At 37.5% G+C, this 25895-nt stretch overlaps 1 protein-coding gene and 1 non-coding gene across 3 annotated transcripts in view; both read right to left on the bottom strand.

The window, feature by feature from the left end:
• Window positions 1-25531, bottom strand: part of ZFYVE9 (zinc finger FYVE-type containing 9) — a 103419-nt gene extending 77888 nt beyond the window's left edge. For both annotated transcript variants that reach the window (XM_068963563.1, XM_068963562.1), the window contains exons 1-2: window positions 25462-25531; window positions 18972-21067 (exon numbers count right to left, since the gene is read on the bottom strand). In XM_068963563.1, the coding sequence (XP_068819664.1) occupies window positions 18972-21067; window positions 25462-25531 (2166 nt within the window). The remainder of the gene's footprint in view (window positions 1-18971; window positions 21068-25461) is intronic.
• On the bottom strand, window positions 5677-5783 carry LOC138074626 (U6 spliceosomal RNA). Its single transcript, XR_011144459.1, has one exon. It is a non-coding gene; the product is annotated as a U6 spliceosomal RNA (small nuclear RNA).
• Window positions 25532-25895: the final 364 nt, after the last annotated feature.

Raw genomic sequence — 25895 nt, forward strand, 5'->3', positions numbered from 1 at the left:
AAAATCCCTACCTTCTCTTTTTTACCCTTGTTGAAAACCTAACACTCAATAAATGCACAAATGTCATCTCTTTGGCCTTCTTAAAATTTTTTCTCTTCCTTTGATTAATCCCCTTTTTCTTCTAAAACAACTTGTCTAGAAGATCATTCATGATGTTATATAAACACAGTAGTATCTTCCATCCTTAAAAAAATTCACCCATAATCACCACCTTCATTTAATAATTGCTCCAATTTTTCCTGTTCTCCCTTAACAGTAAAATCTGAAAAGGATCTCTCAGTCCCTTCACTTCTTATTCCATTTTCAACCAATTCCCCACTTTTGACCCATCCTGCTTCTGTATTCATAGAATAGAAAAAAGCATTCTCTATCAAGACAGCTTTTATAAGTGACCCTACTGTAGTCAAGTATAATGGTCCTTTCCCTGTCCACATCTTATTGACCTTGATCAGCATTTTACACAGGTGATACTCCCCATCCTTTGACAAACTACATTCTTCTTTTGACTTCCAAGACAACACATTTTCTTTGTTTTCTACCTGTCTCTCTGGCCACTCTTTCTCAGTCACTTGTACTGAGTCTTTCTTCTCCACTTGACCTCAGTGGCTCAGGCCTGGGCCCTTTCTCTTCCCTCCGTCCACTCTTCCCTAGGTGAGCTCGTGCATCCCCACGGCTTCTCACTGAATTCCCTACATAACCTGCAAAGCCCAATGATCTATTCCCTGAGTCCCTCTCTAAGCTCTTTTTATGTGGTTTCTTTTACTTGTGGTACTTTAACCACAATGTATTCCTTTCAGTTTCTTGAAGAGTTGCTTTCCTACCTCAGAGACTGTGTCTATGATGTTCACTCTTCCTAAAGCATTCTGCTCCCTGTTCTGATGACTGACTCCTCAAATTTCATGTATCACCTAAAATGCCACTTCTCAGAGGACTACCCCGACCTTCCTCCCCCTGTCCCTCTTATACAGTATCCCTCCTTGTTAATTTCCTAAATAGGCCTCATCACAATTTGAAATTCTGTTTGTTTGCTTTTGGTTATTCCCACTAATCTTTACATGAGAATACGGATCACAATGTCATTAGTATAAACCAGCACCCAGCACAGTGACAGACACTCGGTGTTTATTGAATAAAGTAATTGTCTGGGATTCATTTATTCATTAACAAAAATTCACTGAGCGCTTTGTAAGTAGCAGGTACTGCACCAAATGCTGGGGACACAAACAGAATCATAATCACAAGGTCCTTACAGACCAATGAGGGAGAAGGTCAAAGATAATACTGTATGATAAGTGCTATGACATGGGTGAGGCTGATTTTTAGCCCTCAGTCTTTTCAATGGAAAACATTTCCTAGCTTCATTAGAACTCAGATGAAACCAGCACGCTTGATCCTGTTTTACCACGCCAGAATGGTTAGACTCATAATGTCACTGAAAAGATAGGACAGGCAGGTTTTCAGGCAGAGTATGAGGGAAACTAACTTACTATGCAATATTCTATTTAAAGTACCTATTTCTTACTCTTATATCTATTGTTCCCCATTAACAGATAAGCAAATAGAAAATGGGACTGCCCTGATGGCTCAGTGGTAAAGGATCTGCCTGCCAATGAAGGGACACAGGTTTGATCCCTGATCCAGGAAGATCCCATGTGCTGCAGAGCAAATAAACCCATGTGCCACAACTACTAAGTCTGTGCTCTAGTGCCCAGGAGCTCTAACTACTGAGCCCACGTGCCACAACTACTAAAGTCCACGTACCTAGAGCCCATGCTCTGCAATAAGAGAAGCCCCCACAAGGAGAAGCCCATGCATTGCAACTAAAGAGTAGCCCCCACTCACTACAACTAGGAAGACGCTCTCATAGCAACAAAGACTTAGCAGAGCGAAAAACAAATAAGTAAAATTATCTTAAAAAAGAAAACAAACAACCCAATTAAAAGATAGGCAAAAGATTTAAACAGACACTTTACCAAAGAAGATACACAGATGGGAAATAGGTGAAAGAAAAGATGTTCAGTATCCTGTCATTAGAGTTGCAAATTAAAACAAAAATGAGATACTACACCTATTAAAATGTCTAAAATTTGGGATTTTCCTGCCTGTCTGGCAGTTAGGACTCCAAGCTCTCATTGCCAAGGGCCCAGACTCAATCCCTGGTTGGGGAACTAACATCCCACAAGCCACACACCGTGGCCAAATAAATTAATTAATTAAAATGTCTAAAAATCCCAAACTGACAAGACCAAATGCTGGTGAGGATGTGGAGCAACAAGAATTTTCATTCACTGCTGATGGGAATGCAAAAATGGTACAGTCACTATGGAAGACGATATGGCAGTTTTTTATGAAGAGAAGCGCTTCTCTGGTGGCTCAGACAGTAAGGAATCTGCCTGCAATGTTGGAGATCTGGGTTTGACTCCTGGGTGAGAAAGATCCCCTGGAAAAGGGAATGGCTACCCACTCCAGGATTCTTGCCTGAAGAATTCCATGGACAGAGGAGCCTGGTGGGCTACAGTCCATGAGGTCGCAAAGAGTTGAACACGACTGAGCTACTAACACTTATGAAGAGAAACATAGGCTTACCATACCCTCCAGTAATCATGCTCCTATATATTTATACAGGGCCAAATGAAAAACTTACATCTAGTCAAAACCTGCACACAAATATTTATAACATCTTTACTTATAATTGCCAAAAACTACATCAACCAAGATGTCTTTCTATAGCTGAATGAATAAACAAACTTGTGGTGTACCCATACAACACACCACTACACAGCAATAAAAAGAAACGAGTTATCATGTCACAAAAAGACATGGAGGTTCTTGACTCTGGTCTTCACAATGACCAAAAAAGTAAAAATAAACAAGTGGGACTACATCAAGCTAGAAAGATTCTACACAGTAAAGGAACCATCAACAAAATGAAAAGACAATATGGAAAATGAGACAATATTTTCAAGTCATGTATCCAATAAGGGGTTAATATTACAAATGTACAAAGAACTCATATAGCTCAACAGGAGGAAAATACACAATCCAATTAAAAATAGGTAAAAGACATGAACAGAAATTTCTCCAAAGAAGACATAAAAGGGCCAACATATATGTGAAAAGATGCTCCCTGATTATCAGGAAAATGCAAATCAAATGACAATGAGATATCAATTCATACCTGTCAGAATGGTTATTATCAAAAAGACAACAAATAACAAACGTTGGGAAGGATGTAAAGAGAGCCCTGTGCACTGTTGGTGGAAATGAAAATTGGTGTAGCCACTACAGAAAACAGTATAGAGGATGCTCAGAAAATTAAAAATATAACTATCGTATGACCCAGCAATTCCACAGTTAGGTATTAATCCAAAGAAAGCAACATCAATAACTCAAATAGATGCCTGCACAACCATGCTCACTGCAACATTATTTCCAATAGTCAATATATGGAAACAACCTAGCTGTCCATCCATAAGTGAATAAAGAAATTTTGGTATGTGTTTTTGTATGTATATGTGTATACACACACACACACGATGGACTATTCAGTTCAGTTCAGTTCAGTCGCTCAGCCGTGGCCGAGTCTTTGCGACCCCATGAATCACAGCACACCAGGCCTCCCTGTCCATCACCAACTCCCACAGTTCACTCAGACGCACGTCCATCAAGTCCGTGATGCCATCCAGCCATCTCATCCTCTGTCATCCCCTTCTCCTCCTGCCCCCAATGCCTCCCAGCATCAGAGTCGTTTCCAATGAATCGACTCTTCGCATGAGGTGGCCAAAGTATTGGAGTTTCAGTCTTACCATCATTCCTTCCAAAGAAATCCCAGGGCTGATCTCCTTTAGAATGGACTGATTGGATCTCCTTGCCGTCCAAGGGACTCTCAAGGGTCTTCTCCAACACCACAGCTCAAAAGCATCAATTCTTCGGTGCTCAGCTTTCTTCACAGTCCAACTCTCACATCCATACATGACCACTGGAAAAGCCATAGCCTTGACTAGACGGACCTTAGTCAGCAAAGTAATGTCTCTGCTTTTGAATATGCTATCTAGGTTGGTCATAACTTTTCTTCCAAGGAGTAAGTGTCTTTTAATTTCATGGCTGCAGTCACCATCTGCAGTGATTTTGGAGCCCCCCAAAATAAAGTCTGACACTGTTTCCCCAACTATTTCCCATGAAGTGATGGGACCAGATGCCATGATCTTCATTTTCTGAATGTTGAGCTCTAAGCCAACTTTTTCACTCTCCTCTTTCACTTTCATCAAGAGGCTTTTTAGTTCCTCTTCACTTTCTGCCATAAGGGTGGTGTCATCTGCATATCTGAGGTTATTGATATTTCTCCCGGCAATCTTGATTCCAGCTTGTGCTTCTTCCAGCCCAGCGTTTCTCATGATGTATTCTGCACAGAAGTTAAATAAGCAGGGTGACAATATACAGCCTTGACGTACTCCTTTTCCTATTCGGAACCAGTCTGTTGTTCCATGTCCAGTTCTAACTGTTGCTTCCTGACCTGAATACAAATTTCTCAAGAGGCAGGTCAGGTGGTCTGGTATTTCCATCTCTTTCAGAATGTTCCACAGTTTATTGTGATCCACATAGTCAAAGGCTTTGACATAGTCAATAAAGCAGAAGTAGATGTTTTCTGGAACTCTCTTGCTTTTTCCATGATCCAGCGGATGTTGGCGATTTGATCTCTGGTTCCTCTGCCTTTTCTAAAACCAGCTTGAATATCTGGAAGTGCACGGTTCACGTATTGCTGAAGCTTGGCTTGGAGAATTTTGAGCATTACTTTACTAGCGTGTGAGATGAGTGCAATTGTGGGGTAGTTTGAGCATTCTTTGGCATTGCCTTTCTTTGGGATTGGAATGAAAACTGACCTTTTCCAGTCCTGTGGCCACTGCTGAGTTTTCCAAATGTGCTGGCATATTGAGTGCAGCACTTTGACAGCATCATCTTTCAGGATTTGAAATAGCTCAACTGGAATTCCATCACCTCCACTAACTTTGTTTGTAGTGATGCTTTCTAAGGCCCACTAGACTTCACATTCCAGGATGTCTGGCTCTAGGTGAATGATCACACCATTGTGATTATCTTGGTCGTGAAGATCTTTTTTGCACAGTTCTTCTGTGTATTCCTGACACCTCTTCTTAATATCTTCTGCTTCTGTTAGGTCCATACCATTTCTGTCCTGTATCGAGCCCATCTTTGCATGAAATGTTCCCTTGGTATCTCTAATTTTCTTGAAGAGATCTCTAGTCTTTCCCATTCTGCTGTTGATGGACTATTATTCAGCACAAAAAAAAAGGAATAAAATCTTTACATTTGCAACAACATGGATGCAAGTTGAGGGAATTATGCTAGTGAAATAAGTCAGAGATACCAAATACTGGATGAGCTTACTTATATGTGGACTCTACTATTAAAACAAAACAACCAATAATGAGCTCATTAAATCAGAGAATAGTCTGGTGGTAGTTGCCAAGGTGGCAATATATGTGAAATAGATGAAGATGCTAAAAAGACACAAATTTGAAGTTATAAACTACATAAATCATAGGGTGTAGTGCTTGTCATCCTATCTATTGGTTTTTTTTTCACTTTCTTTTTTTTTTATTTTTACTTTATTTTACTTTACAATTCTGTATTGTTTTTGCCATACATTGACATGAATCCAAAAATATGGAACGCTTCACGAATTTGCGTGTCATCCTTGCGCAGGGGCCATGCTAATCTTCTCTGTATCGTTCCAATTTTAGTATATGTGCTGCCAAAGCGAGCACCTATCTATTGTTAATAATACTATATTGCAAATTTGAAAGTTGCTATGAGTGTAATCTTAAAAGTTCTCATCATATGAAAATTTGGTAACTATGTATGGTACAGATGTTAACTGGACTTATTATGGTGATCATTTCACAATACACACAAATATCTAATCATTATATTGTATACCTGAAAGTAATACACCCTTATATGTCAATTATACTCAATTTTTTAAAAAGTTAGGGAAGAATCTTAAATGTATATTTCTAAGTCAAAGATGCCAGTTTGAAAGCGAACATAATATATGATACCAACCATTGATAAAAGACATTTTGGAAAAGCAAAAACTACAGGGCCAAGATCAGTAGTTGCCAGGGTTCAGATAAAGTAAGGGAGGGATACATAAGTGGGGCACAAGGGACTTTCAGGGTGGTATAACCATTCTATATGATAATAAGATAGATAACATGCATTTATCAAACCAATAGAACTGTAAAATTCAAGGAGCAAATGCTAACAAAACTGTAGTATGTATTTCTTTTATATGATTATTGTTAATAAAATAATGTATCAATATTGGTTCATTAATTGCAACAAATGTACTACTCTAGTACAAGATGTCAATAATGAGGTCCACTTGAGGGGAGGTGTGCTTTCTGCCCAATTTTTCTGCTATAAAAAAAGAAAAGTCTATTCAATAAGCAAGCATCAGTCTTAAAGGATGCATTAGACTATATGAACTTAACAAACATCTACAAGACGTCCAATCCAGAAAAGCAGAAATACATTATTTTCAAGTGCATATGGAAGATTCTCCAGGACGGATTATATTCCAGGTCACAAAACAAGTCTCAACAAATGTAAGATAGAAATTACTTCAAGCATTTTTCTAATCATAATGGTATGAAACTAGAAATCAGCTACAGAAAGAAAAATGGGAAAAACATAAACATGTGGAGACTAAACAGCACATTACTAAAAAACCAATGAATCAATGAAGAAATCACAGAGAAAATCAGAAAATACCCTAGACAAATGAAGTGGAAACACAACATTCCAAAATCTCTGAGTTGCAGCAACAGCAGTTCTAGGAGGCAAGTTTATGGTGATATAGGCCTACCTCAAGAAATGAGAAAAACTTCAAACAAACTAAACTATAATCTAAAACAATTAGAAAAAGAAGAACAAACAAATCCCAAAGTATCCTGCACTAAATGTGGATTCTTTACCACTAAGCCCCCAGGGAAGCCAAGGACCACAGCTAACATCATATTCGATGGTGAAAGTCAAAGCTTTCCTTCTTAAATCAGGAACAAGACAAAGGATGCCCACTCCCAATCACTTCTATTTAACATAGTATTGGAAGTCCTAGCCACAGCATTCAGACAAGAAAAAGAAATAAGATGCATCCAAATTGAAAAGGAAGAAGTAAAACTGTCATTATTAGTAGATGACATGACTCTACATATAGAGAAACCCTAAAGTCTCCACTCTGCCTTTTCTAAAACCAGCTTGAACATCTGGAAGTTCACAGTTCACATATTGCTGAAGTCTGGCTTGGAGAATTTTGAGCATTATTTTACTAGCATGTGAGATGAGTGCAATTGTGGGGTAGTTTGAGCATTCTTTGGCATTGCCTTTCTTTGGGATTGGAATGAAAACTGACCTTTTCCAGTCCTGTGGCCACTGCTGAGTTTTCCAGATTTGCTGGCATATTGAGTGCAGCACTTTGACAGCATGATCTTTCAGGATTTGAAATAGCTCAACTGGAATTCCATCACCTCCACTAATTTGTTCATAGTGATGCTTTCTAAGGCCCACTTGACTTCACATTCCAGGATGTCTGGCTCTAGATGAGTGATCACACCATCGTGATTATCTTGGTCGTGAAGATTTTTTTTGTACAGTTCTTCCATGTATTCTTGCTACCTCTTCTTAATATCTTCTGCTTCTGTTAGGTCCATACCATTTCTGTCCTGTATCGAGCCCATCTTTGCATGAAATGTTTCCTTGGTATCTCTAATTTTCTTGAAGAGATCTCTAGTCTTTCCCATTCTGTTGTTTTCTTCTATTTCTTTGCATTGATCAGCCTTGGGATTTCTTTGGAAGGAATGATGGTAAGGCTGAAACTCCAGTACTTTGGCCACTTCATGCAAGGAGTTGACTCATTGGAAATGACTCTGATGCTGGGAGGGATTAGGGGCAGGAGGAGAAGGGGACGACAGAGGATGAAATGGCTGGATGGCATCACTGACTCAATGGACGTGAGTCTGAGTGAACTCTGGGAGTTGGTGATGGACAGGGAGGCCTGGTGTGCTGGGATTCATGGGGTCACAAAGAGTCGGACACGACTGAGCAACTGAACTGAACTGAACTGAAAGTCTCCACTGAAAAGCTATTAGAATAAATTAGTTTAGTAAAGTTGCAGGATATGAGATTAATGTACAGAAATCTGTTGCTTTTCTATAAACTAATAATGAACTACCAGAGAGAAAAAGCAATAAAATAATCTTGTTTAAAATGGCATCAAATACAATAAATATCTAGGATTAACTTACCAAAGAGGTAAAAGACTCTAAAAACCATGAAACACTGATGAAGGAAACTGAAGATGATACTGAAGAAATGAAGAAACTGAAGAAATGAATTAGAAGAAGTAATATTGATAAATACTGTACTACCCAAAGCAATCTACAGATTTAATGCCATCCCTATCAAAATAACCATGATATTTTTCCACCAAATTAGAACAACGCTAAAACTTACATGGATCCACAAAAAACTCTTGACTTCCCAAACCAATCTTAAGAAAAATGAACAAAGTTGGGGTGCTAGCTTCAGACTATACTACAAAGCTACAGTCATAAAAACAGCAGAGTACTACACTGCTATATTTAAAATGGATACCCAACAAGGACCTATTGCACAGCACATGGAACTCTGCTCAATGTTATGTGGCATCCTGGATGGAAGGGAAGTTTGGGGGAGAATGGATACATGTATATATATGGCTGAATCCCTTTGCTGTTCACCTGAAACTATTACAACATTGTTAATTGGTATACTCCAATACAAAATTAAAAGTTTTTAAAAAAATAGCATAGTACTGGCACAAAAAAAGACACACAGATCAACACAGAATAGAGAGCCCCGAAATAAATCCACACACTTACATCAATTAACCTATGACAAAGGAAGCAAGAATATACAAAGGGGAAAAGACAGTCTCTTCAATAAGTGGTGCTGGATAACTGGACAGCTACATTTATTTTACAAAATAAAATTAGAATATTTTTTCACATTACTTACAAAAAGAAAATGGATTAAAGACCTAAATGTTAGCCTGGAAAGTATAAGACTTCAAGAAAACATACAGAACACTCTTTAACACAAACTGTATCAATATTTTTTTGGATCTGTCTTCTAAGCCAAAGAAAAAAAAATCAAAAAATATATCAATGGCATCTAATTAAATTTAAAAGATTTTATACAGCAAAGAAAACCATCAACAAACCAAAGAAACAACATACAAAATGGGATAAAACATTTGCAAATTATATGATCAGTAAGGGATTAATATTCAAAATATATAAGAGCTCAAACAATTCAGTATCAAAAAACAAACAACCGAAATTTAAAACGGCCAGAACACATGAACATGCTTCCAAAGAAGACACACAGATGGCCACAAGCCACAGGAAGATGCTCAACATCACTAATCATCAGGAAAATGCAAAGCAAAACCATAATGTGATATCACCTTCACACCTTTCATGATGGCTATCATTAAGAAGTCTACAAATAACAATGTCAGGAAGGACATGGAAGGGAACCCTCATAAACTACTGGTGGGAATGTAAACTGGTATAGCCACTATGGAAAACTGTATGGAAATCTCTCAAAAAATTAAGCACAGAACTAACGTATTATCCAGCTATCCCAATTCTGGTTATTCAGCCAAAGAATATGAAAACAATAACTGAAAAAGATATGGACTCCTATGTTCATCATGACATTATTTACAAGAGCCAAGATATTGGCTCAACACAAATGTTCATCAACAGAAGAATGGACAAAGAATATGTAGGGCACGCATGCATGTGCATGCATGGATGGACACGTGACGCACACGTGTGCGCGCACGCACTCACACACACACACAGGACTATCACTTGGCCACTAAAAAGAATGAAATTCTGCCATTTACAACAACATGGATGGGCCTTAGAGAGTATTATGCTTAGTGAAAAGAGTTAGACAGAGAAAGACAAAACTCTTGAATATGACAAAACAAACAGACCCACAGATAAGGAGAACAAACTAGTGGTTAGCACTGAGGAGAGGAAAGGGGAGGGGCAAGATAGGAATAGAGGATTGAGAGGCAGCAATACAAACCACTATGCATAAAATAAATAAGGTACAAGGATGCATTATACAGTACAGAGAAACATGGTCATTATTTTAATAATTTTAAATAGAATATAGGGAATTCCCTGGCAGTCCAGTGGTTAGGACTCTACATTTTCACTGTCAAGGGTGTGGTTTCAATCCATGTTTGAGGAACTGGGATCCCACAAGTTGTATGGTGCAGTCAGAAAACAAAAAAAGAGTATAATCTACTAAAATACTGAATCACTATGGTGTACATTTGAAACTAATGTAATATTGTAAACCAACTATACTTTAACTTAAGAAACAGGTTATTAATTTCTTAAAGTGGGTATATCCAGGGAGCTAAATTAGGGACTTTGGATTTGTAAAAGTATGTAGAAGATTGCCATCTTTAAACATATAAATATTACTTTGTTTAAAACAAAAATTGTACCAGGCCTCTTCTCAACTAAAAATGTGTTTTGTTTTCAATTTCAAATTTGAAAACTTATTTTAATTCTTTAAAATATTTTCCACTTAAAAATATGCTATAGAAACAAAGATATCAAATATTATTATATAGTTCTTTTATATTCCTTTATAGACAAAATTACTCATAACTACTGTGGAACAGTAATTCAAATTAAAAGTATGGCATTAAATACTAACTGTAGTTTGCCATTTTATACATTAACATAAATTATATAAACTTATATTTATGTTATATAAATTTATGTAAAACATAAAATTTTATAATTACATTCAGAAATGTTCATTATACATGAATCACTTTCATAAATATAAATTTATGTAAAATATAACATTTTGTAATTACATGTAGAAATGTTCTGTATACATTAAATACCTATAATCCCCACTGTGTAGAGGAAGGTACCTTTCTAGAGCTATATTAAAAATAATCTAGATCAGTTTTCAATACGCCATTTTGATGTTATACATGTCATCAAGCTATCTGCTTTAAACTATATGTGATGATCATTTGCATGAAAAAGTATTAGTACTATTGGAAATGAATAAAAAAGAACAGTAATTGCAAAACACAATCCCTAGTATAGCCCATTAAGTGGTACTGTAATAAGCAGCATTCCAATCAAACTAAGATGACTTCCAGAAAACACACTTTCAGCACAGCACATTACAAAATGTTTAATGGCATATTTTTCCCACAAAGTGACCTTGGCTAATCAAGTATGTTTAATAATAACTTTACAGAGATAAATCAGTGCTAGCACAAACCTTATCATTTCCTTTTCTTTCTTTTTTAAACACAGAAGTTCACACAAGATTTCAGAGCTGTAAGGAAATAAAATCTATGCAATCCCTTCCTTTTACAGCAGAGGAAACAGAAGCCCAGAGCTGTTTCATACTCATTCCACTGTTCTTTCCATTCTTCCTCTCCTACATTCCTCTTCTGTGGTCTGTCTATTCAAATCACTATCTATCCAAACATAGTAAAAATCCATCAATTTTGAGTTATACTGTTAAAGTCAATTAATGTGGAAAAAGTAGTGAGTAAACTGGAGTGGTATATCTCTCCTCACTCTATGACCTGGCACCCACATTGTTCTTTTCTTAACTTGTAGTCCAAGACCTAATAGTGAAGTAAAACCTAAAATCCTGCTATCTTTGCTATACTCTCCCATCCACTGATAGCACCAATCACTTAGCATTTCTGTCTTCCTTTCAAATTCCCAGTCCTTTACCACTATCCAAAACTAGTGTTCACCCAAAGACAATCACTTAGATTTCTAGTAAGCAATCCAAATACTGATAAATTTTGCTACTATGTCCAGTGTGGTAAAAAGAGCAAGGGGCTTTGGAACTGAATAAATTTGTGTTAAAATCCATGCACTTTCACTTATAAACTCTACTTTCTGAGGTACTTTTCTTCTCTTTAACTGTATCTCAGAGAACTGTGTTTAGTTTAGACCAGATAAGCCTAGTATATAGTAGAAGTGTTTAAAAAAATGCTACTCTCATCTTGCACACTGTCCTAAACAAATACACAGTATCTACATTGTGAGTATCAGTTCAAGAACTTTTAAAGGCTATTTTCATGTCTATTTCAGTAGACAGAACAGTCATTAACCAGCTAGCATCTCGTAAATAACAACCAACCACATCACTGATGGTAATGGATAAAGTGTGATAAAACCTTGTGAATGACCAAATAAAAGATAAAAAACTTTTTTTTTCTTTTAGCAATTCTTTTCCACTTTCAAAAAGCTCTTTCCTGTACTCTTAAACTCATTAGCTTCCCTTAGGCCTTTCAAGTCAAATAATCAAATAAAAAGGGGTCAAATATTTACGGCAAATGGAACATAACAGAGGATGAATAACTGTGATCTACTAGATTCAGTGTTTTCCATAGGAAATAAATATAGGTATATAATAACAATGATCACTTGAACTTAGAGGGCTAAGTTCATTAGATTAACAATGATCACTAGAACTTTTCAAGGAAGTAATTCTCTGTACTCTTTTTTTTATTGGTCTTGCTGTACAGCTCAGAGGATCTTAGTTTCCCAACCAGGGACTGAACCTGGGGGCACAGCAGTGAAAGCCCCAAGTCCTAACCACTGGACCAGCAGGAAACTCTCTTCTGTATTCTTTCTATTCTGTAATTTATTACTTATCATACAGGAGAAGTAAAAGATTATGCTGCTGGATGGAACAATTATATGAATTAATATTGCATGAAATCATAAAATAAAACCCATTTGCTAAGCATTTCAGAGCATGACATAGTTTTCCAGTTAACAATGAACTATGGAATCCAGGTGTTTTGGTGTCCACTGTAACAATATAGAAATAAACTGCAATATTTTAATATCTTCCTAAATTCAATTATACTCTTCTTAAAGACAATATATCAAGATAAATGTAACAATATCTGTAATTCTACTCATCAAGAGCTGAATATATGCCCTAAGTGGAAATGAAAGTGAAGTCGCTCAGTCGTGTACGACTCTTAGCGACCCCATGGACTGCAGCCCACCAGGCTCCTCCGTCCATGGAATTCTCCAGGCAAGAACACTGGAGTGGGTTGCCATTTCCTTCTCCAAAGCATGAAAGTGAAAAGTGAAAGTGAAGTTGCTCAGTTGTGTCCAACTCTTAGCGACCTCATGGACTGTAGCCTACCAGGCTCCTCCATCCATGGGATATTCCAGGCAAGAATACTGGAGTGGGGTGCCACTAAGCTTTGCTAAATAATTTCCCACAATTTTCTATTAACTCCTTCTATATTCAAGTGTATTTTTATCACAGCCTATTCTTCTGTTTCAGACTCAAATTGAAGAAAGTAGGGAAAACTGCTAGACCATTCAGGTATGACCTAGATCAAATCCCTTATGATTATACAGTGGAAGTGAGAAATAGATTTAAGGGACTAGATATGATAGATAGAGTGCCTGATGAACTATGGAATGAGGTCCATGACATTGTACAGGAGACAGGGATCAAGACCATCCCCATGGAAAAGAAATGCAAAAAAGCAAAATGGCTGTCTGAGGAGGCCTTACAAATAGCTGTGAAAAGAAGAGAAGCGAAAAGTAAAGGAGAAAAGGAAAGATATAAGCATCTGAATGCAGAGTTCCAAAGAATAGCAAGAAGAGATAAGAAAGCCTTCTTCAGTGATCAATGCAAAGAAATAGAGGAAAACAACAGAATGGGAAAGACTAGAGATCTCTTCAAGAAAATTAGAGATACCAAGGAAACATTTCATGCAAAGATGGGCTCAATAAAGGACAGAAATGGTATTGACCTAACAGAAGCAGAAGATATTAAGAAGAGGTGGCAAGAATACACAGAAGAACCGTACAAAAAAAGATCTTCACGACCCAGATAATCACGATGGTGTGATCACTCACCTAGAGCCAGACATCCTGGAATGTGAAGTCAAGTGGGCCTTAGAAAGCATCACTATGAACAAAGCTAGTGGAGGTGATGGAATTCCAGTTGACCTATTTCAAATCCTGAAAGATGATGCTGTGAAAGTGCTGCACTCAATATGCCAGCACATTTGGAAAACTCAGCAGTGGCCACAGGACTGGAAAAGGTCAGTTTTCATTTCAATCCCAAAGAAACGCAATGCCAAAGAATGCTCAAACTACCACACAATTGCACTCATCTCACACGCTAGTAAAGTAATGCTCAAAATTCTCCAAGCCAGGCTTCAGCAATATGTGAACCATGAACTTCCAGATGTTCAAGCTGGTTTTAGAAAAGGCAGAGGAACCAGAGATCAAATTGCCAACATCCACTGGATCATGGAAAAAGCAAGAGAGTTCCAGAAAAACATCTATTTCTGCTTTATTGACTATGCCAAAGCCTTTGACTGTGTGGATCACAATAAACTGTGGAACATTCTGAAAGAGATGGAAATACCAGACCACCTGACCTGCCTCTTGAGAAATCTGTATGCAGGTCAGGAAGCAAAAGTTAGAACTGGACATGGAACAACAGACTGGTTCTAAATAGGAAAAGGAGTACGTCAAGGCTGTCTATTGTCACCCTGCTTATTTAACTTATATGCAGAGTACATCATGAGAAATGCTGGGCTGGAAGAAACACAAGCTGGAATCAAGACTGCCGGGAGAAATATCAATAACCTCAGACATGCAGATGACACCACCCTTATGGCAGAAAGTGAAGAGGAACTACAAACCCTCTTGATAAAAGTGAAAGTGGAGAGTGAAAAAGTTGGCTTAAAGCTCAACATTCAGAAAATGAAGATCATGGCATCTGGTCCCATCACTTCATGGGAAATAGATGGGGAACAGTGGAAACAGTGTCAGACTTTATTTTGGGGGGCTCCAAAATCACTGCAGATGGTGACTGCAGCCATGAAATTAAAAGACGCTTACTCCTCGGAAGAAAAGTTATGACCAACCTAGATAGCATATTCAAAAGCAGAGACATTACTTTGCTGACTAAGGTCCGTCTAGTCAAGGCTATGGTTTTTCCAGTAGTCATGTATGGATGTGAGAGTTGGACTGTGAAGAAGGCTGAGTGCCGAAGAATTGATGCTTTTGAACTGTGGTGCTGGAGAAGACTCTTGAGAGTCCCTTGGACTGCAAGGAGATCCAACCAGTCCATTCTGAAGGAGATTAGCCCTGGGATTTCTTTGGAAGGAATGATGCTAAAGCTGAAACTCCAGTACTTTGGCCACCTCACGTGAAGAGTTGACTCATTGGAAAAGACTTTGATGCTGGGAGGGATTGGGGGCAGGAGGAGAAGGGTATCACAGAGGATGAGATGGCTGGATGGCATCACCGACTCGATGGACGTTAGTCTGAGTAAACTCCGGGAGTTGGTGATGGACAGGGAGGCCTGGCGTGCTGTGATTCATGGGGTCTCAAAGAGTCGGAGACGACTGGGCGACTGAACTGAACTGAACTGATTCTTCTGTAAAATGATTTCCCTTTTCCTACTGCTAATTCTCCACTTGTGCTCTGCTGTGATTCCATTCTGTTCACATACTTTAGAATTTTGATCCATAAATAATATCCACTTTCTTATCTCCTTCTCCAAATAGTCATTTTATCTTTTAGCAGGGGGCAGAAGGGGAGATACGGTATGCTCACAGGGCAGCATGCAGGATAGAACCCAAGACCCCTGCAGCAGAAACATAGAGGAGTCTTAACCACTGGACCACCAGAGAAGGCCCAAATGGTTGCTTTTTATATTATAATTTTCCTGACTCCTCCTTCCATTCTTGGAAAAATTAAGCTCCCCTACCTTACTGTTTCTAAAGCATTTTGTTTATACTGCTATTATAAATGAGGAGACACGCTAGGAGAAGCATTTATGACAGAAGGAAAGAGTCCTAGCTTTTCCTCCAAAGGTGACTCTACCACTTTCAAGTCGTGTGACCTTGGATATATTCCTTGACCTCTCTGAGCCTCTAATTCTTGATCTGTCAAGTAGGAAAAAATTAACCACCCATTCTACAAGATGAGAATGAATATAAAACACACATGACTGACTCTTAAAATACTGTTTTATAAATTGTATGGGATGGTCCAATTTTCTACTCAGATCAGCAGTTCACAATTTTTTTTTTTTTTAGGATTTTTGCAAAATTACAGGAAATCCAGATATTCCTCACTCACTGAAATCAATCCTTCTGATTATAAACTCTATGGGGTCATACATTCTATCTCCAAATCTCCAGCACTTAGCCCAGAAACTTTCATACAGTAGATGCTTAATATATGCTTGTTATAGTAACGAACACTTATTGCCTATAGATATTAAGTTTTAAAAAGTATTGGAAATTACTGGATAGTAGCAATATTAAAATGGTACAAAATAAACTTTTTTCAACGGTAAACACTATTTTACAAAATCACATTGCTTAGGGTATTTTTCCAGCTATCTTCCAAGTATCATTTGATTAATTTACTGTCTAGAAAAACTATACCCACATTTATAAACCCCTGTCTTCTGAGACACTCAAGGATTTTTACAGACATTATCTCAACAATCCTCAGAATATCCCTGAGGAAAATGGAGATGGAAAGAGAAAAAGATGGAATATGAATCCATAATCCATATGAATTATGAATTCTACAAATTCCACTCAGCAAAAATTCCATGTAATTTTTCAGCTTATGTGCATTTTTATGTCACCATTTTCTTTCTGAATCCACCTAAGTCGCCTATTTAGTCACTACATCTGAATATGCTGGCCTGGAACAAAAGCATTTTTATTATTTGCTTAAGAGAGCAAAATTTTCACAAAGTGTTACACACAGTAAGCAAAACATAGAACAGAAACAAAAAAAATGATGCCTCTAATCCCCTAACAGAAAACTAACTGTTCAGGCTACTGACCACAGGTTTACTTCAGATTGCAAAATATTTAGGAATTAGACACATTATTTTCTTCAAATTTTAATAATCAGAGACTAACAGACCAGTCACAATTTTAACAACTTTCTGCTCCCCGCTATTTGGTTCATTTGTTCTCTGACTTTATAGCAGCCCTTGTTGAATGTCCACCCAAGAACCATTCTTCCCCTTTTCCTTTGCCATTGTACTAGATATCCTGGAACTTTCTGTACACATATTTTTGTCTCCCCCCCTCCCATATAACTATGACTCGAAAAAGAGTTGAAGGCTATTGATCCTTGTGACGTTCTAAGGATAACTGATATTCCTTAGTTCTCTCAAAATTCTGTTAGCTAGTAACACATCAATATACTAGGTTTTTTTTAAGTGAGAACTACTAACAAGGAGGAAATAGGATTTTGTATTTTTTAATATTCTTTTCATTATCTGAGCTTTCTGGGGCTAATGCTGCCTTATTGGCTCAGCCCCAAGGGGTGAATCACAATTGATCTTTGCCAATCCTGGCAATTCTGTTCCCTGTTGTCAGTCATTGGTCTAAATTGGATCTGTGGTCTAGAAGTGGCCAATAAATTGAAAGAAGTTGCTGGGGTTTCTTTCCTTCCTGATGAGAGGGTGGCAAGAGAAATAGGCTTTTTTGCCACTGACCAGCTTCTCTGTACTTAGGAAGTCATCAGGTAGGACTTCATGCTTAAAGCTGTGCCACAGTATATTGAGACCATGAAGGGAAGACCAAGAGAACTTCAGTAACCCTGACTCTATACCCAGACACAGCAGAGTCTCTATTTTCAGGCCTCTTGCTATGTGAAATAAATGTTATTTTTGTTTGAGTCACTGAGAGCCAGATAGTCTGTCCCTTGAAGTTGACGGCAATCTAATTAATTCAGACAGACCATTAAATCAGGCAAGAAGAGAAACAGAGGTCATTTACTGAGTACTTACTACTACATGTAATTTCATTTAATCTTCAGAGTAGCCCAATGAAAGTTATCTTTTGGGTTGTTTTCTTATGACAAATTTGGCACATGCACTACTGGTAAAGAACCTGCTGCCAATACAAGAGATGTAAGAGACATGGGTTTGATCCCTGGGTTGGGAAGACCCCCTGGAGAAGGAAATGGCAACGCACTCCAGTATTCTTGCCTGGAGAATCCCCTGACAGAGGAGACTGGCAGGTTACAGTCCACAGGGTTGCACAGTCAGACACAATGGAAGCAACTTAGCATGCACGCAAAGCTTAATAAAGTTATATAGTTAACAGTAATAAAGCTGAAGTTCAAATTCAGACCTGACACAAAACCTTACATTACTTTAAAAAATACAAAATCCTATTTCCTCCTTGTTTATAGTTCTTGCTTAAAGAAATATTAGTATATTGATGTGTCACTAGCTAACAGAATTTTGGGAGAACTAAGGAATATCAATTATCCTTATTACATTGTCACAAGGATCAACAGCTTTCAAGTCTTTTGAGTCAAAGTTATATGGGGGGAAAAGACAAAAATATGTGTACAGAAAGTTCCAGAATGTCTAATACAATGACAAAAATTCTATAGTAAAAACTGGGATGGATTCTAAGTATAATTACTCAAGAATTAAAAAATATAAAGTCAATTATAAACATTTCTTAAATTTCTTAAAATCTTATTCAGAAGAATAATTTCCCGTTTCAAGCTATTCCATTAAGCAAGTATCAATATAGAAATCAAAGTTACCACTTCTGCAGTTCTCATCTCTTCTTGAAAACTGATTCAGCTTAAATCTTCACAACAACAAGAAAATTATATAAACACTAAGAATCAGCAAGGCCATTTTTCATTTGGAAATTTACTAGAACTGTATATTCAAAAGCTATTTGTAATCTCATCTCAGCCTTAAGCATGCTCCCTATATTACCTTTATTAAGTTTTAATTGAGCATTGTAAAATGCACATGCCAGATTCCTGACACACACAACTTACCTTCCCACATGCTCTGCAATGATGCCTCCTTTTGGTGAATGTAAACCTGGCTTCACATTTCATGCAGTTTGGAGCCTGAGAATCTGGTACCCACACTGGAGCCACTTCACCCAGAGTGGTAAACGGCTTTCTAGCAGAAATTCCAAACTGACCAGCTCTGAGATCATTATCTGGGCTTTCTGGAGCTAATGCAAGGCACGGTCTACTGGATATCCCAGATTCATAACTTTCTAAATGGTCCCCATTTGTATCAGCAATAGAGATGTTTCCCGAAGACGCACTGCACACATTGGTTGCTGAATTTTCCCCTAATTTTGCTTTCCCAAGAACATCATTTTTGTTTTTAGTGGTATTTCCACTGTTCGCAGGAAGGTCATTTTGTAAATGGTCTGATAATGGCTTTGGAATTTGAAGTTTAAGATTAGAAGGTTGCTTGGGTCTTGCACCACCAAAAGGAACACTGATAGATTGCAGGTTTGCTACTATCTTGGGGGAAGATTGCCCAAGCACTGATGGAACCTGGCTACAGAAATTGTGTAAATAGTTTTTCTTCGTTAGGTCACCAGTGCTGTTTAAAAGTAGTCCACTCCCTTCTGTGGCTTCATTTCCTCTCTGTTCATAAATATTTGAGTAGCATTCCGACTTGCTCTCCTCTATTTCCTTTTCTTCTGTTACTGAATCTTCTTTGGAGGGTAAAGTCTTTGGAACAAAACAAACAACTGGGCTCTGCATTCCATAGGAATCACAACAATTAGATAGTGAATTTGCTGCTGGTGTATCTATAACAGTGGAGAAATCACATCCTTCACTTTCATTCATGCAAGTTCCTTTTAAATCTAGACCTGCTTCTGCCGTTCTATCACACGCTCCACTATCATCACAGGTGTCTTCAGGCTGATTCATCTGCAGGAACTTCTCATTTTCTTTTTTTACTTGGCTCTCATTCATCTTGTTTGGTTTAGTCAACTTCCAGTTAGTCATCTCCTGAGATTCAGAGAAATGCTCTGTCATATTAACAAGTTCTTTAGTGCCAAGAATTTCTTCATGTTTACAGCCTTCCTTGTCATCAGCTTTAACCTCACTGGGCACAAGACAATCTGAAACCTGTTCAGAGTTATCATCCCTGCCAGATCCATTAGGCATGTCAGTTTTGAGAAGTAAAGGTGAAGCAGACTGGGTGGATTCTTCAGTTGTCCTCTCCTCTGCTGGCTCTTTTTTCATCAAAATCTCCTCACTCAAGTGAGAAAAGGAGTTTGGACTCCCCAGGTCTGTCCTAGGAGAGCTGGTTTTGCCAGTGAGAATCTCATCTGGGGTGGCGTCCTCTTGCTTTACAGCAGGACCTTCCTCTGTTCGCTGGGATGAGATTACTGAATCTAGTGTTAAACTTGTAATCACAGACATGGAGGGGTCTCTGTCTATATTTTCATCATCCTGTAACTGTGAAGGGGAACAAACACTGGCTAGATTATCAGAAGTAGTACATATATACTTATCAGAATCCCCCTCTGGATTTGGTCTATTCAACGGATCCATTTGTTTCTCTGAGTTCATATCTTTTTCAGTGGACCCATTTATACTAAAACTAAACTGATCAGTTTGTCTGTTTTCATTATCCAGTGAACAGCTAAAAGCATTCTTGAGGGACTGACTATTATAATTATTACAATCCTGCAAATCACTTTGTAATGTCCTTTTATCACAGTTATGCATGACAGCTACAACAAGAACGTTCTTCTCATCTGGCAGACAAGCTGGGTTTCCACATTTCTTCTCTCCCACTTCGACAGTACTGCATTGATCATCTCGATTACAGTTCCTCTTAATTAACTGGTCTTCTGTAACCGCATTTTCATCAATCCACATTGTGTTGATCTCTGGATTCAGACTACAGTCTTGTCCATTAGCACAGTGGTCCTCTCCCTCTGTGTTAGGAGGAGCTGAATGAGCCAGAGAGAAGACTTTCAGTTGTGGCTGTGACTCAGAAACTGTAGGTTCATTCACACTGGTCAGTGCAGAGTTAAATGACAGCTGAAGAGAAGGAGGATCTAGAATCTTATTCCACTTTGTATCCAATAAAATAGGAGAAACGGTTTCATCTGAAAAAATAAATAATTACAATAAGTTTGTTGGTAACGCTGATAAGGCTAGGACTAAGTTACTGAAATACACTTGCAAATGTTCTCTGAAAGTAAAATCTACCTAAGATATGTGAAAACAGAATATTCCTATGATATGAAGTTTCTGATTTTTAGCTATGGATAAGAGAAAACATTTAAGACAGTTCCCTGAATTATATATCACCAAATGGTAATATCTCAGAACATTTCAAACAACAAAAGAATTCTACCTCGATCTAGTTAACATAATTAGTGACTGGCAGGCTGTCCTTTGAGCTGAGCAGGGGAGTGCAGTAATCGGGTAGGCCTTGGATAGGCTAAGCACAGTATGGGGTAGGGGCTAATCTAAAGTGAAAAACAAATTAGAACAGTGATGAGGATATAGTAATTGAGTGGAAAGGAAACAAAGGAATTTTCTGTGGAGACAGAAAGTTCTATAATCTACATCATGACTAAGATGTGGGTTATATGGATATATCTTTGGTCAAAACTGTACATTTAAGATCTATACAATTAATGTATAAATTTTACCTTTAAAAATCTGTAAAAAAAAAAAAACAACAATGAAGCAGGGAGTAAGGAATAAATGAAGATATATAAATGAAAAATGGCAGCATGTCACTCACTACTGAAGCTGTGTAATGAGTACACAGGAATTTATTATACTATTCTATTTACTTTTGTATATATTTGAAATTTGTCTGCAACAAGTTTAAAAGTTTCCTACAGTATGTGAAATTCTGCTTATAACCATGCTACAATACATTATTTCTTAGGTTCATAATTATACTGAGGAAATTTGGCAGAAATTCTGCATTTGCCATATTAAATCAATGTTTTTATACTCTATCAATAATCAAAATTTCATTTAATGTTTATTTTTAATAGATCATAACTATGATGGCTACTTTCCCAAGTTATAGTGCTATGTGTATGTCTAATTAGAGAAGTAAGAAACAAAGCACTTTGCAATTATTGCCTTTCCTGCTTTCTTCCTAGAGTAAATCTGATAATCACAGCCCTGAAATTACATAGATACAATCTGTTCTCAGGGAAGTCCCTTCCTCTAGTAGCAACATTAATTTTTAAGGTTTCCTTAGTACTTTGTTCATATCTCTATCAAAGCTTTTATTACACTGAAATACAATGATTTACCTGACATTTTCAGGCAGAAACCATTTCTTCCCATCAGTGTTAGTCCTAGCTTTGCAGAGCACTTGATTATGTAATAGGTACACAATAAAAACATTCTGATAAATATGCAGTAGATACACAATAAAAACATGCTAAGTGATACCACAGTAAAAGCACTGAGGTTGAGGAACATGAGATTAAATGATAGCTCTGGCCTCCGAAAAGCACATAATCTAGCTGCAAAAATAAGAAATAGATACAGCAAACATGAATATCTAACTAGTAGTATATGATAGATTAAGTATTTGAAAACTACTATGTAGTAGTAGAAAATAAAATTAAGTATAAAGATATTTCACAGGCTGATGCAGCAAACTTGAATTCATGGAAGCAGGAGGATATGTGCTGGGCTTCAAAGACAATTTTACATAAACCTGGAAACAGGACATATATAAAAGAGAAAAAAGGAAAAGTACAGCCCCAAGCACAAGAATCTGAAAGAGCAATTAAGTAAACCAGCTTGAGGTGAAAAAAGAATTAGTGTAAGAATGTAGTGAAAAGAAGCTAGAAAGGTCAGACTGCAAAAGCCATAAAAAAAATTCAGATTGCATGGAGAATGGGATTAATATACTCTGACTGCTAAATGTTAAATCCTGAGTTCCCCAAATTTGGGCTAGCAGAGATGTGAGATTTGGTAACATGTACTTCCTTTAAGAGATTAAGAGATGGCAAGAATACACAGAAGAACTATACAAAAAAGATCATAATGATCAGAATAATCATGATGGTGGGGGTCACTCATCTAGAGCCAGACATCCTGGAGTGTAAAGTCAAATGGGTCTTAGGAAGTACAACTATGAGCAAAGCTAGTGAGGTGATGGAATTCAACAGAGCTATTTAAAATTCTAAAAGATGATGCTATGAAAGTGCTGCACTCAATATGTCAGCAAACTGCTTGGAAAACTCAGCAGTGGCCACAGGACTGGAAAAGGTCAGTTTTCATTCCAATCCCAAAGAACAGCAATTCCAAAGAATGTTCAAACTACCGTACAATTGCACTCATTTCACATACTAGAAATTGAAAGGTAATGCTCAAAATCCTTTAAGGTAAGCTTCAGCAGTACGTGAATCAAGAAATTCCAGATGCACAGCTGTACCAGAGTTCAAATTGCCAACATCCACTGGATCACAGAGAAAGCAAGGGAGTTCCAAAGAAACATCTACTTCTGCTTCATTGACTACACTAAAGTCTTTGATTGTGTGGATTACAACAAACTGTAGAAAATTCTTAAAGAGATGGGAATACCAGACCACCGTACCTGCCTCCTGAGATATCTGAATGCGGGTCAAGAAGCAGCAGTTAATTCAGATACAAAACAGTGGACTGGCTCAAAATCGGGAAAGGAGTACACTGTACAAGTCTGTACATTGTCAAGTCTGTGCATTGTCACCCTGCTTATTTAACGTCTATGCAGAGCACATCATGCAAAATGCCAGGCTGAATGAATCACAAGCTGGAATCAAGATTCCTAGGAGAAATATCAATAACCTCAGATATGCAGATGATATCACTCTAATGACAAGAAAGTTAAGAGGAACTAAAGAGCCTCTCGATAAGGATGAAAGAGAAGAGTGAAAAAGCTGGCTTAAAACTCAACATTCAAAAAACTAAGATCATGGCATCCAGTCCCATCATTTTATGGCAAATAGATGGGGGAAAAAATAGAAACAGGGGCAGATTTTATTTTCTTGGGTTCTAAAATCACTGCAGCCATGGTGCAGTGCAGCCACGAAAAGACACTTGTTCCTTGGAAGAAAAGCTATGACAAACCTAGACAGTGTTTAAAACCTAAAAAGCAGAGATATAACTTTGCCAACAAAGGTACAGATAGTCAGAGCTATGGTTTTTCCAGTAGTCATGTATGGATGTGAAAGTTGGACCATAAAGAAGGCTGATCACTGAAGAATTGATGCTTTTGAATTGTGATGCTGGAGAAGACTCTTGAAAGTCCCTTGGACAGCAAGGAGATAAATAAAACCAGTCAATCCTAAAGGAAATCAACCTTGAATATTCACTGACACCAAAGCTGAAGCTCCAATACTTTGGCTACCTCATGCAAAGAGCCAACTCACTGGAAACTCCCAGAGCCAACTCCCACCCTGATGCTGGGAAAGACTGAGGGCAAGCGGAGAATGGGGTGACAGAGGATGAGATGGTTGGATGGCATTACCAACATCATGAACATGAATTTGAGGAAACGCTGGGAAGACAGTGAAGCCTGGCATGCTACAGTCCATGGGGTCACAAAGAGTTGGACACGACTGAATGACTAAACAACAACAACTGAGATTTTTTAAAAACAGTTCAAAACAGGACATCCCTAGTGGTACAGTAGATGGGAGTCTGCTTGCCAATGCGGGGAGCATGAATTCAGTTCCTCACATACACAGAGCCTGTGCTCCTCAACAAGAAAGCCACTGCAGTGAAGAGCAGCCTCTGTTTGCCGCAACTAAAGAAAGCCCACACACAGCAATGAAGACACAGAGCAACCAAAAAGTTAAAAAAAAGAAAAAGTTCGAAACAAATGATCAGCAGAGTTGCAAAAAATCTGGCTTCTGAAATCATTCTCCTTTAAAAGGAGCTATTTTTGGTAAGCAAACACTATATTTCAACGAGAGTGACAATTTTTACTGACTCAACAGGAATATTTTGCAAATCAACTATGTAGAAAATATTCTACTAGAACCTACAGAAGTTGCAAAGAGACCGAGGTAAAGAACTATACTTTTATTAATGAGAGTCAGCGGTATTCTAGAGACAGTATTCACATGATTATGTGTAACATTTGTGTGGATGACAAAAAACTGCGATACAAGCAGGGAAGAAACCAGAGAAGAGAGTGAGAAGATATTTGTATAAATGATCCAAACTGAAAGGACAATACACTTTCACTTGATATTTATAAAGCCCAACTACATACATCTAATAAAATCCCAAAATAATAGGTTTCAAATTTACATGAATCAGGAATTAGCCTAGGGTTATGGGTTAGCTTAGTATCTGGCACATAGTTAGGGCTAAAAAAGTGTTAGTTCTTCCTCTTAGTATTAATATATAGTACTATCATCAATAAGGCATTGGACCCAACTTTCTCTGCTTTAGTACTGCATCCTCTTATAATCCCACATTTTCTATATCATAAATACATTCAAATAGTGTCACCAAACTAAATTCTCACCTTCGTTTTGTTCAAATTCATCTAACACCTTGTCCAGGTTGTAAGCTTCTGCTTGGAAGTAATTCTCCATCGGTGAGAAAACACCACTCAAGAGACTTATTTAAATCTAGAAAAAAGATCAAATTTTATTATACTCCCAATTATTAAAATATAATTTATAGATATTACAACTGATAAAACAGAAATACAAAGGAGCATAACAGACTACTATGAATAAGTATATTCTAATAAATTGGACAACTCAGAATAAATGAATAAAGTCCTAGTCACATACATCCTACCAACACTAAATCATAAAAAATAGAAAATATGAAGAACAAACCGATTACTAATAACTGATAACATCACTATTTAAAAACCACCCCATAATATACTCTGTGATGCCAAACTATACTACAAAGCTACAGTAATTATAACAGCACAGTAGTCACACA

Source organism: Capricornis sumatraensis, chromosome 2, assembly GCF_032405125.1.
Source record: "Capricornis sumatraensis isolate serow.1 chromosome 2, serow.2, whole genome shotgun sequence".
In the NCBI taxonomy this organism is placed as follows: Eukaryota; Metazoa; Chordata; class Mammalia; order Artiodactyla; family Bovidae; genus Capricornis; species Capricornis sumatraensis.